This window comes from Lichtheimia ornata, assembly GCF_029851405.1.
Source record: "Lichtheimia ornata isolate CBS 291.66 chromosome Unknown scaffold00052, whole genome shotgun sequence".
NCBI lineage: Eukaryota > Fungi > Mucoromycota > Mucoromycetes > Mucorales > Lichtheimiaceae > Lichtheimia > Lichtheimia ornata.
In genome coordinates, this window is record NW_026695372.1 from 221,156 (window position 1) to 232,847 (window position 11,692).

General features: G+C 43.9%; 5 protein-coding genes across 5 annotated transcripts; 2 read left to right on the plus strand and 3 right to left on the minus strand.

Moving 5' to 3' along the window:
* Positions 1 to 94: 94 nt before the first annotated feature.
* Positions 95 to 850, plus strand: O0I10_009215 (uncharacterized protein; the record flags this gene model as incomplete). Its single annotated transcript, XM_058489212.1, has 4 exons — positions 95 to 169; positions 229 to 378; positions 441 to 539; positions 617 to 850. 4 exons carry the CDS (start codon positions 95 to 97, stop codon positions 848 to 850), a joined length of 558 nt encoding a protein of 185 aa, XP_058340093.1.
* A 435-nt stretch (positions 851 to 1,285) lies between these two features.
* On the minus strand, positions 1,286 to 2,035 carry O0I10_009216 (glycine cleavage system H protein; the record flags this gene model as incomplete). The annotated part of the gene is made up of 5 exons (XM_058489213.1): positions 1,286 to 1,401; positions 1,465 to 1,596; positions 1,659 to 1,720; positions 1,788 to 1,875; positions 1,942 to 2,035. The coding sequence occupies 5 exons, from the start codon at positions 2,033 to 2,035 to the stop codon at positions 1,286 to 1,288; spliced, it is 492 nt and encodes a 163-aa protein (XP_058340094.1).
* Positions 2,036 to 2,283: 248 nt separating this feature from the next.
* O0I10_009217 (uncharacterized protein) lies at positions 2,284 to 7,237 on the plus strand (the record flags this gene model as incomplete). The annotated part of the gene is made up of 18 exons (XM_058489214.1): positions 2,284 to 2,521; positions 2,585 to 2,692; positions 2,762 to 2,846; positions 2,901 to 3,013; positions 3,073 to 3,165; positions 3,229 to 3,600; positions 3,657 to 3,811; positions 3,868 to 3,902; positions 3,965 to 4,284; positions 4,347 to 5,180; positions 5,241 to 5,423; positions 5,486 to 5,581; positions 5,640 to 5,665; positions 5,725 to 5,872; positions 5,931 to 6,539; positions 6,595 to 6,641; positions 6,704 to 6,788; positions 6,846 to 7,237. The coding sequence occupies 18 exons, from the start codon at positions 2,284 to 2,286 to the stop codon at positions 7,235 to 7,237; spliced, it is 3,939 nt and encodes a 1,312-aa protein (XP_058340095.1).
* Positions 7,238 to 7,417: 180 nt separating this feature from the next.
* Positions 7,418 to 8,154, minus strand: O0I10_009218 (uncharacterized protein; the record flags this gene model as incomplete). Its single annotated transcript, XM_058489215.1, has 2 exons — positions 7,418 to 7,891; positions 7,948 to 8,154. 2 exons carry the CDS (start codon positions 8,152 to 8,154, stop codon positions 7,418 to 7,420), a joined length of 681 nt encoding a protein of 226 aa, XP_058340096.1.
* A 286-nt stretch (positions 8,155 to 8,440) lies between these two features.
* Positions 8,441 to 9,964, minus strand: O0I10_009219 (uncharacterized protein; the record flags this gene model as incomplete). The annotated part of the gene is made up of 7 exons (XM_058489216.1): positions 8,441 to 8,532; positions 8,587 to 8,674; positions 8,736 to 9,001; positions 9,065 to 9,296; positions 9,349 to 9,558; positions 9,615 to 9,757; positions 9,826 to 9,964. 7 exons carry the CDS (start codon positions 9,962 to 9,964, stop codon positions 8,441 to 8,443), a joined length of 1,170 nt encoding a protein of 389 aa, XP_058340097.1.
* Positions 9,965 to 11,692: the final 1,728 nt, after the last annotated feature.

Genomic DNA, 11,692 nt, shown 5'->3' on the forward strand with positions numbered 1-11,692 from the left:
TTGCAATAACACGAACCATTCTCAATGACTTGATGATTGATGTTTCAAGCAACTACAGGACGAAGAAGGCCATCTCGTAAGATTGTTACCGCCCATGGATAGTGAGGATGAAGGAAGGAAATGCCTAGTGCTTGATCTGGATGAGACTTTGGTTCATAGTTCATTCAAGGTATTGATGGCTTCTTTATGATAAAAGATACGATACTCAATCTCGTCAATGCGCATTAGATCATTCCGAATCCTGATTTCGTTGTACCAGTGGAGATTGAAAATCAGTACCACAATGTCTACGTCCTCAAGAGACCCGGGGTGGATGAATTCATGCGTAAAATGGGTGAGCAATACGAGGTGGTGGTCTTTACTGCGAGCTTGTCAAAGGTATTTGATCCATTCCATCATTCGCTTATTCTTACTAAGGAACCCTCTCTTTGTATTTATAGTATGCAGATCCTGTTTTGGACATGTTGGATATACACAAGGTTGTAAAACATCGGCTATTCAGGGAGGCGTGTTGCAATTACAAAGGAACCTATGTCAAGGTATGTTATGATTTGCTGTGATCATTCTTGGGACCATGAGGATAACGAAGGATGGTTTATTTTTGGGGTTGACAAAGGACCTTTCCCAGTTGGGGCGTGATCTCTCTGGTGCCATTATCCTGGATAATTCACCTGCTAGTTACCTCTTCCACAATGCCAATGCTGTTCCTATATCCACATGGTTTAACGATCCTCACGACACCGAACTCAGCGACCTGGTAGACTTTTTACAAGATCTCTCCAAAGTGGACGATGTCACCAGCATCCTCAACACCAATTTGAACAATGAGCTTTCCTTTCCCACCCGGTAATATTCCATGTTAGCGCACTCGTATCCATCCCCTCCCTCAACAATATACCTTGTAATGGGCTTGTAATCTCAAAGATATCAATCATCAATGCTTGCACATCATGTTTATCCCTTGTTGTTTAAAAATGGGTATATAAAAATGAAAGACGCTTGCCATAATACCACCGCATTCTATGCATAGAGAGAAACATTGAATACATGTCTTCATCGTGGGTTTGAGATGGTATCGATTATACCATCAATAACGCTATGATTGTAGTAGCTACATTGAGATCACGCTCATTTTGCTTTAATAAAAAGGTACAGCCCTGATTGAACGCTCAATGAAAATGGGGACAAAGGGATAGGAAAGGCATCAAGTAATCACTATCATTGTTGTTGTTGTTGCATAGTACTGTGTTCATTGTGAATGCATATAATGACAAGCTACTAGTGTTTACGCATCATTGTCCTTATCAGCCTTCTCGCAGTATGCTGCATAGGCATCCTCATCCATAAGATCCTTCGAATCCGTTTCCTCGATATTGGACATCTTTATCTGTACAAACCAGCCTAACAAGCAGAACCTTGATAAGCGAGCCATTCCTCCTATCAGACACAGCAACCTTGTAATACCTTCAACTTCTGCACTCTTGTTGATCAATGATGGTTCAGCGGTTAACTTTTCATTCACGAGAAAAATATCACCAGAGACGGGCGTGTAAATATCACTGGCAGCCTTTACGGATTCGATAGCACCGATATGATCTATCATCGACGAAGCATTTGTTAGCGTAGAGTGAGATTGCCTTGCTTGTTATCATCATCACCATTCTTTTTGACTGTGTCGCCGATAATGGGTACTTCCACGAATACGACATCCCCGAGTGCTCTTGCCATACATCGTTAGCTATCATCATCGTGCCGTACCATATCATGATAATGACTGAGATACATACTTTTGTGCATAATCGGTTATACCAATGGTGGCAACACCATGATTATCGACGACCAACCATTCGTGATCCTTGGTGAACCTCGTCTTGACTATGGAAATGGATCATGTTTGGACATGCAACAGCCTCTAGAATACATGTATGTGTTCGAGCTTACCAGCGAGTGTGTGGTTGAATCGGGAAAAGGTTGTATTTGCAAGTGATGTCATTATTGGCATCGTCCTGATACAGCTGTGGGTTCGTGCTTGCATAAGCGTGCGAAAAGTTGTAGTGGCAGCGGCGAATCGAAGCATATTGTAAAAGAGAGACGATAGATCGTTGATCCACAATTGCGTATCGGTTGTATAAATACGGCGATAATGCTCCGTGTTTGTTCATTTTACCTTGCAAAGTTGCGTGGGAGCCAAACCTTAAGATGTGCGGCATTTAAACGTTGGATTCATATCAATGCTCTTTTTGATAACCCCACCCTCTTCTTTATCCCGCCCCTTTTCGAGACATGGCCAACGACACTGACAAACTTACCATTTGCATCGACCGAGGTGGCACATTCACTGACTGCATTGGTTTCTTGGGCAAGCCTGGTGCACCCAACACGCGTGAATTCGTCGTCAAACTCTTGTCTGAAGATCCCGCCAACTACAAGGATGCACCCACCGAAGGCATTCGTCGCATTGTCGAAATGGCTACTGGCAAAACTATCCCACGAAACGAGCCTGTACCCACCGATAGAATTGGTAAGTGCATGTGTGTGCGTCCATGTTTATTTATGCATGCAAAGGTCTCATCAAGTGTAATAGACAGCGTGCGTATGGGAACGACTGTGGCTACGAATGCCCTTTTGGAACGCAAGGGTGAACCATGTGCCTTTATTATTACCAAGGGTTTCCGAGATCTCTTGAGCATTGGTAGAGTAGTATATGCACTTGGGTGAGATGTGATGGTGTCGAGCTTATTGACTAATCTGTTTATTCCAGGCAACCAATCACGTCCTCGTATCTTTGATTTGTCGATCACCAAGCCTGATGTTCTCCAACAAAGCGTCGTTGAGGTGGATGAGCGGTATGTTTGTGCTTAAAAGTGCTTGTGATCTTTTGCTGACAAATGAGATGATAGCGTTGTATTGATAAACTCGGATGCTGCAATGGATCGCGTGGAAAACCCCGAGCAAGTTTCAGGAGCAGTGGAAGGCATCTCTGGTGAATGGATTCAAGTATTGCGAAAACCAGGTATGCTTGCTCACGAATGACGAGGTCCAATACACCTTCTCACATTTCATTGGTATTAGATTTACAAACTGTGAAGAAAGACTTGCAAGCGCTCTATGACAATGGTCTCCGCAGCATTGCTGTGTGCCTGATGCATTCATACACATTCCCAGGTACCATTCAAAGGTCACATCTCACACAATAGATGAAAGCTAACAATGAATGTTGTTACATAGATCACGAAAATATGATTGGTGATGTTGCTCGTGACATTGGCTTCACTCATATTTCATTATCCCACGAGGTGATGCCCATGGTCAAGATTGTGCCCCGTGGTACTTCGGCTACAGCTGACGCCTATTTGACTCCTTGTATTCAAAAATACATTCAAGGCTTTGTCAGTGGATTCGATGATGGCTTCAAGACCAAAAGGACCAAGCTTCAATTCATGCAAAGCGATGGTGGTCTTGTGCCAGTGAGCAACTTTTCTGGTTTCAGAGCCATCCTATCAGGACCCGCTGGTGGTGTCGTGGGATACAGTGCCACATCCTTTGAAGCGGACAATGGGGAGCCTGTTATTGGTTTTGATATGGGAGGAACTAGTACAGGTAATCATTATTGCTGGCTCCCAAGGGAAGGATCGGATCACTCACGTTCGTTGTAGACGTATCTCGTTATGGTGGAGCTTTTGAGCACGTGTTTGAAACTACTACAGCTGGCATCACGATTCAAGCACCTCAATTGGACATCAATACAGTGGCAGCAGGAGGTGGTTCTATGTTATTCTTCAAGAATGGAATGTTTGTGGTTGGACCCGAGGTAAGATAAGGGGACGTTGGTGGTATAAATGTGGTGTACTTACATCCTTTGTAAAGAGTGCTGGTGCCCACCCAGGTCCTGCATGTTACAGGTATGTCACAATAGACGTCTTTCTTATTTTACAGGTTGCTCATATATAGATTCATACTATAGGAAAGGAGGCCCCCTTGCAGTTTCAGATGCCAACTTGTTTTTGGGTCGATTGCTTCCAGAATATTTTCCAAAGATCTTTGGGCCTTCAGAAGATCAGCCATTGGATGTCGATATTGTCCGAGAAAAGTTCTCCAAGCTTGCTGAAGAGATCAACGCGGCAAATCCAGGAGATGCAAAGAGTGTGGATGAGGTCGTCTATGGATTTCTCAAGGTGGCAAACGAGACAATGTGTCGCCCTATCCGCTCATTGACAGAAGCAAAAGGCCACAATACAAGTCATCATACCCTTGCTGTTTTTGGTGGTGCTGGTGGACAACATGGTAAGAAAAGCTGATGCCATTGAACCTGTGCTTTGAATACTGATATTATATATATACAATAGCTAGTGGTATCGCACGCAATTTGGGTATCAGCAAGATTATTCTATACCGCCATAGCTCAATTCTCTCCGCCTTTGGTTTGGCTTTGGCAGATGTGGTTCAAGAGGTACAAGAGCCGTCAGCTGAAACTCTCGGTCAAGAAGCAATGCCACGACTTCAAGAACGCGTCAATCATTTGATCCAGAATTGCACAAACGAGCTTTCGGCAAAGCAAGGATTCCAAACCAGTGATATTACAACAGAGATTTATCTCAATTTGAGATACGAAGGCACCGATTGCGCTTTGATGACTCTCAAGCCCGAAGATTCTTGGGATTTTGAAAACACCTTTGTTCAGCTATACAAGCAAGAATTCGGCTTTGCATTGACGGATCGCAAGATTATCGTGGATGATATACGTGTGCGTGGAATTGGACATACCTTGGGTGGCGACAAAGCATTGACGCCAAAGCATGAGCTCGACACACTTGATATTAAGGATGCTGACCCTGTTGCATTACGTGACACTGTTACATCGGTCTACTTTGAATCAAGCGGCCGTGACAACAATGTGCCAGTCTACAGACTCCAAAATCTCCCACCTGGAACGCGCGTTACTGGTCCTGCAATCATTATTGATGCCACAGCAACCATTGTCGTGGAACCGTTCTGTGCCGCCGTGGTTACATCACAACACATTACCATCACAGTTGGAAAAGGTGAAAGGAAAAAGATCACCACCGAACTCGAGCCTATCCAATTATCCATTTTCTCGCACCGTTTCATGAGCATTGCAGAACAAATGGGACGCAGCTTACAAAAGACAGCTATCAGCACCAACATCAAGGAACGTCTAGGTAAGGCTTTCAAGCTCTTTCGCCTTGGAGTACTTTTAGCTTACAAGATTACGTTTATAGATTTCTCGTGTGCATTGTTTGGAGCTGAAGGAGGATTGGTGGCGAATGCACCCCATATTCCTGTTCATCTTGGTGCTTTGAGCCATGCTGTGACATACCAACTCAATTATTACAAGGGCAATCTCAAAGAAGGCGATGTCATCATGACAAATCATCCTGCTGCTGGTGGATCTCATTTACCAGGCAAGTATTTGATATTGTTTTAGAAGGTGTTTCGTTCTCATGGTGAATGGCCCAAAAAATAGATATCACAATCATCACCCCTGTTTTCGACAAAGGCAAGATTGTGTTCTTTGTGGCATCTCGTGCTCATCATGCGGATATTGGCGGCTTGACTGCAGGCAAGTTGAAACGCACACATGATCAACGTCGTCACTCACTCATACATGGTAAAAATAGGTTCGATGCCACCCTTCTCCAAAGAGGTAATTCAAACGTCATCATCATAGCAAAAGTTATTTTTGTTAACGTTGACATCCTTTAGTTATACCAAGAGGGAGCTGCCATCAAGTCGTTCAAGGTTGTTCAAAATGGTGAGCTGGATATGAAAGGCATCAAGCATTACTTGTATGACGTTCCTGGATCCTACCCTGGTTGTTCTGGTACTCGATTGCTTCGCGATAATGTATCAGGTATGTAAAACAAGGATGATTGTATCCTGTGGATGGGTGATGATTGATTTTGGCTTAGATATCAAGGCGCAAATTGCTTCCAATCAAAAGGGTATCAACCTTGTCAAGTCATTGATCGATGAATATTCCCTCGAGGTGGTTCAAGCTTACATGGCTCATATTCGTTCGAATGCCGAGAATGCTGTGCGGGATCTTCTCAAGGAATACGCTCGTAAACATGCGGATGGGGTATTATCAGCGACCGATTACATGGATGATGGCACGCCTATTTCACTCAAGATCACAATCGACAAGGATACGGGAAATGCTGTGTTTGATTTTGAAGGCACTGGTCCAGAGGTCTATGGCAACACCAACACACCTGAAAGCGTATGCCACAGCGCCTTGATTTATTGCGTGAGATGTCTCGTAGCCCAAGATATCCCACTCAACTCGGGTTGTCTCGAGCCAATCGATATCCGAATTCCACCTCGATCCATTTTGAGCCCATCAGAGACATGTGCAGTCGTTGGAGGAAATGTCCTGACAAGTCAACGTATTGTCGATGTGATCTTCAAGGCTTTTGGTGCTTGTGCAGCAAGTCAGGGTGATTGCAACAATCTCACCTTTGGAAAGGACGCCACTGATAAGGGTGCTGGATGGGGATACTATGAAACCATCGCTGGTGGTAAGTGTGTCTTTGTGTTTTTGTGAACAAAGAATATTCATTGTTGCATGTTTAGGTCATGGAGCGGGACCAGGATGGCATGGCCAAGATGGCGTGCATACTGTAAGTCATTCTCCGCAACTGATCCATTACATCCACCCCGCCTAACGTGATATGATTCATAGCATATGACCAATACTCGCATCACTGATCCCGAGATTTTCGAACGTCGTTATCCTGTGTTGTTGCGTGAATTCTCCTTGCGACAAGGTAAATCGATAAAGCGTGGTGGTGGAATATGCTTGTAATAACAAATCTTGGATGCAGGATCGGGAGGCAACGGCTTTTATCATGGTGGCAATGGTGTTATTCGTGACATTGAATATCTCGAAGACGACATACAAGTATCTATCCTATCCGAACGTCGCGTATTCAGGCCATATGGCATGCAAGGAGGAGAGGATGGCAAATCGGGATTGAACTTGTGGATCAGACATGTCAATGGTGGTGATAAGGTGCTTACTTTGAACTTATCTGGGAAAAACACGGCCTTATTTGGTAAAGGCGATCGCATTATCATCCAAACGCCTGGTGGTGGTGGTTATGGCAAACCTGGAGATGTGGCACCTGCTGGCACTGCCTTGTCTTCCACTCCGCACCCGATTGTCAAGGCGAGTGGCAGCTTAGGAGCATACAAGGAAATGCAAGAGAGTACATAGAACCTTATTCTTCCACCCAATGGCCCGTAATACAACAATGGTTGAGGAAAAATGTCAAACTATATGCACATTGATTGTGGGGATCTTTTTCTTTCCATTTTATGGCTAGACTGGATAGTAATATTTACAATAAAGTAACGAAGGGGTAGTTGGGCTGCCGGCTTTTGTTATCCTCAACATTTACTGCGATGAAGGTATTGAAAGGGAAATCTCATCCATAAGCCTGTATGGGTTGCCAGGATTTACAGTGACGTTCTCCATAGACAGCAAAAGCGTGCATTTGTTGCTTTGGCTGGTTTCATGGATAGCTGCATTTTGGGTTGTGTGGATGGTGATCTCAACGAAGAGTGGAAACTGCTGGAAAAATTCTTCCATATCTTGTGTAATCAACGGCTGCCCGTCCTCGAGCTGGTGATATGTGTAGACATGTCCTGTACGTATTTTAAGCAGCGCTTTGGAGACACTTTTGGGAATAAATTCGTGCTTCAAACGATCCAGGATCTCGTTGGCTATGCTGTCAACATTATCTTCAAGGATAGGAAGTAAGGGATCGTCAGCTTGCTTTCCACGGAGTTTCTGCTCGAGCCATTCTTCGAATAATCGTGAGATAAATGTTGCATCCTTGCTACTGCTGCTGTTACCAAGGCTGGGTAACTGAATGAGGATGATGGTCAATAACAGTCATTAACGCAAGGTTCATATAAGCGTACAGAAATGAAATGATTGTCACCATCCATAAAATAAGTGTTTTGGTATATTGAGGCTGCATCCAAGCCGGTTTCTTCAAATAATGAATCGTCATCATCAGACTCTTCTTGATATGAGGTGCTGCATGGATCAATGATGGCTGTTGCATGGGCTCGTTTATCATTGTTGAGATCGTTTGGCGAGTCAATATGCTTTTCTATGATGGCCATGTTGCGTAAAATGAGTACGTATGTCCTCGTCAATAATGGTTATGGTTGATTACCCAAAGTGCTCAGCATGACAATCCTCCTGATTTTAAGATTTGTAGTTATACCGAACAGAAAAAAGACGCATTGGGAGAGGCACACTTTATATAATTTTTCTGCCTGCTCCTCATTGGTTGAATGCTTCTCGCATATTCTCTAGAATGGGAGCATCCTCAAACCTTCTTTTTTCACATCCCCCTTTCTCTCATTGTCATTCCAATAGTAGTAGCATCACTTTTGAAAGCGTTGTTTATCTTTTTCCTTTATCCTTTCCTCCAACAGTGAAAAGCAATACACATCCTATGACTAATACTGATCCACATCCTTTGTATGTCGTAAAGCCTACATGTGTAAATCGGTTAGCAGCTACCTAAAAGGCATGTTTTTTATACTTACATTGGGCTGCATCGGTATTGCAGTACCACAAGTGACTGAGAATATAAACCAAAATCGCACGTAGTCCTTGCAAAATACCGGTAGCGACCTGTAATGTACTTGTCAGAGATCATCCACCAGCGATAAATGTCCAAATGTATATCACTTACATTGCCTGTCCGATCAACCAGCTCATAGTAATTCCAAGAATGGGTAGCATTTGCAATTGTCACGAGAGCATACATGGCCGACACTGAAAGCGTGCTCACCTCTGGGTCAATGTTGACAAGCGAATCCAATTGGGGAAGAGTGTAAATGCCGACCCAAAGGATTGACATAGCGGTCGCATAAAGTCCTGTGGTATAGCATACACGTGCAGCCAATGGTGGGGGTATCTGTTTTGACAATATGCAATCCGAATACACGTATACGCATGCTATGAAGAGAATCCCAAATCAGTTATGGTGCCATAAGTTATAGTTCCATGTATCCTCCTTACAATAGAAAAATGTTCCTCCCATTGTCATGATGGTGCCAAGCATTAATTTTGCAGCGCCTTGATCCTCCTCGTTGTCGCCATTGATACCAAAGTTGCCGAATGAGCTCAGGGCAAGGCCTGCACTTGTACCGAAGATGGCGATCCATTGTAGACGAGTAAGAGTACGGCCCATGAAGATGTAGGTAAGAATAGCGCACCAAATCACGACACTGCTATAGATCACTTGATACATCTAATGTGGTCCGTGAGCGTTGTGGTGGACTAAAATGGTCAATGGCTCTTACCCCGCTGCCGATCACTGAAAAACCCAGGGTTACGCAAAAGTTGGCTACCACATCCAGCACCGCTAACTTGAACACAGACTTGTGCTTGATTGGACCATCGACAACATCTTGATTATTTGCTGCTGTAGTTGCTGCTGCTGCCACCTCATCAGTGCTTCGTGATTTATCATCTTCTCCATCATCCAATATTTCCATGCTTATCCGTTGACGCTGATACAATCACATTTGAGTTCTCATATCCTTGTACCTCATAGTCCCCAATATACCTCGTCTTCTCCATCATCAGCATGGGTGGATACAGTCGTATACTGATGCATTTTGCGTTGTCTTGCCAATATGACTGGAATAAGAAGACCCACCAGGACCATACCAATGTATTGAGAGAGCTGTGTAAGATAACTGTCACCAGCTAAAAGTATGTTCATCTGCTGAATGAGTGAGCTGAATCGAGAGGATCAAGTGTATTCATCCACCTACTTGCAGCCCCAGTATAGAATAGCCATTGCACTCCCAATGTTGTAATGAGACCAGTGACCAGGAAGAGGACTTGGTGGAAAACAATGTAGAGTCTGCTCGCACTAAGGCATGGAGATCGTGAAGATGAAGCGGCGGTCATTTTGCTCGGTGCCTTTCGGGATCATGAAGGGGAAGCAAAAGGGGTGTTCCACTAGCTCGAGAAGCAATCACGGAGAAGATAGATCAGCTCGTGTCACTGTAAAACGAGGCTACTCTTTTATGTCTCCCGCCCCCCAATTCATTATAATAGGCTTGTACTATCCCATCATTTAGACAATGAAATGATACATAGTAATACTACTACCCAACACAACAACATCGGCTGTTCCATCGGTAGGGTCAATTAAGGGGCTGCAGCTATGCTTGATCAATTACTTTGAGTAAAAGGGTATCTCTTTCTCATATGGCTAATGTCACAAAGCATCGCGATTCACCCTATTTGGCAAGGGAAACATCAAGGATGCCATTGCTCTTGAATAAACTGCCCCTTACATTTCCCATCTTACCTGCAGCATGGCGTGTGTATTATTAGCATCATGCACCCTAAGTGAAATTGTAGGCCTTTTCCCAAACAAGGGTGCGTTGATTGTGGGGAGCGATTCCACATCTGTTCCTTTTCGCTTCCAGTAGAACCATGATGCCAACAGCCTATGTACATCTTCGGGCACTGATCCACATGACCCCATTACTACCCAAATCCCAAAACAATGCGAGAATGAAGCGGGCTTTGATGTTTGACTGTTGAATGGATGCTACATGGCTTTATGAATCATGTAATAGTCGTAGTCATGGTGATGATGGTTAAATGGTTATCCATGTCTGCAGCTATCTCGCGCTTTTGATCGCGTGGCAGCAATGCTTGACCCATAATAGTAAAGACAACGTGCCATTGCACCTATGACCATCTCGCCGATCATAGTATTCATAGCTGATCATCTTCTCTACTCACACTGAACAATCCTGTTTGTATCGCTCCTTGCCATCATCTACGCTTATTTCATCCAACAAGTGCCTTATGCGTCCTCTCCAATGATAATACCCCATCCTCGTTCCTCCATTGCCTTTATCCTTGCATAGGAGCCGGTACCATTACATATGACAAGGTTGATAATTTCCTCCTCCATACCTCTGACTCATGCGTTATCGCATCATCCAATCCTCAATTCACTAATTCAAACACTGGAGCTGGTGCATTTGGTGCCTGTGCTGAATGACTCAAGTTACACAAACACACCCTCTGCATCTTTTGCTCTATTATAGTCATACTACTTTACATTAAACAAAGACCACTTGTCATATAGCATCATGCTTACAAACATAAAGGTGCCTGTATCTCCAAACTTTACAATCAAACGTGGGCTCTTTAATAGATCAACGTGCTTGTCGGGGTCAAAGGAATCTTGTGTCAAAGTATGAAGTTCATCGTGGGCGATCCCAGATTTCGCAATGTCGCCACCAGCCAAACTGGATCCGGGGCTCAACCTCTTTCGACGACGACCAAAAAAATATTTTTTGGGCTGTTTGCGACATTGAACGCGAAACTTTCACATAAGGTGCTGTTGGCCAAGCCGAGCCCATTGCTGTAATAAAAACCCCACGTTTCATTGTAAAGTTTGGAGATACAGGCGCCTTTATGTTTGTAAGTGTGATGCTATAAGAAGAGTGGTCTTTGTTCATTGCCAAGTAGGTGGACCCTGGCAGAGCAAAAGATGCAGAGGGTCGTGTTGTGTAACACAGCTACGTTTGCATGAATGGAAGGGTCAATGTATAATTACTTTATAGATCATCTAGGAACAGGCATGTATTGCTAGCTAACGGCCACTTTTAT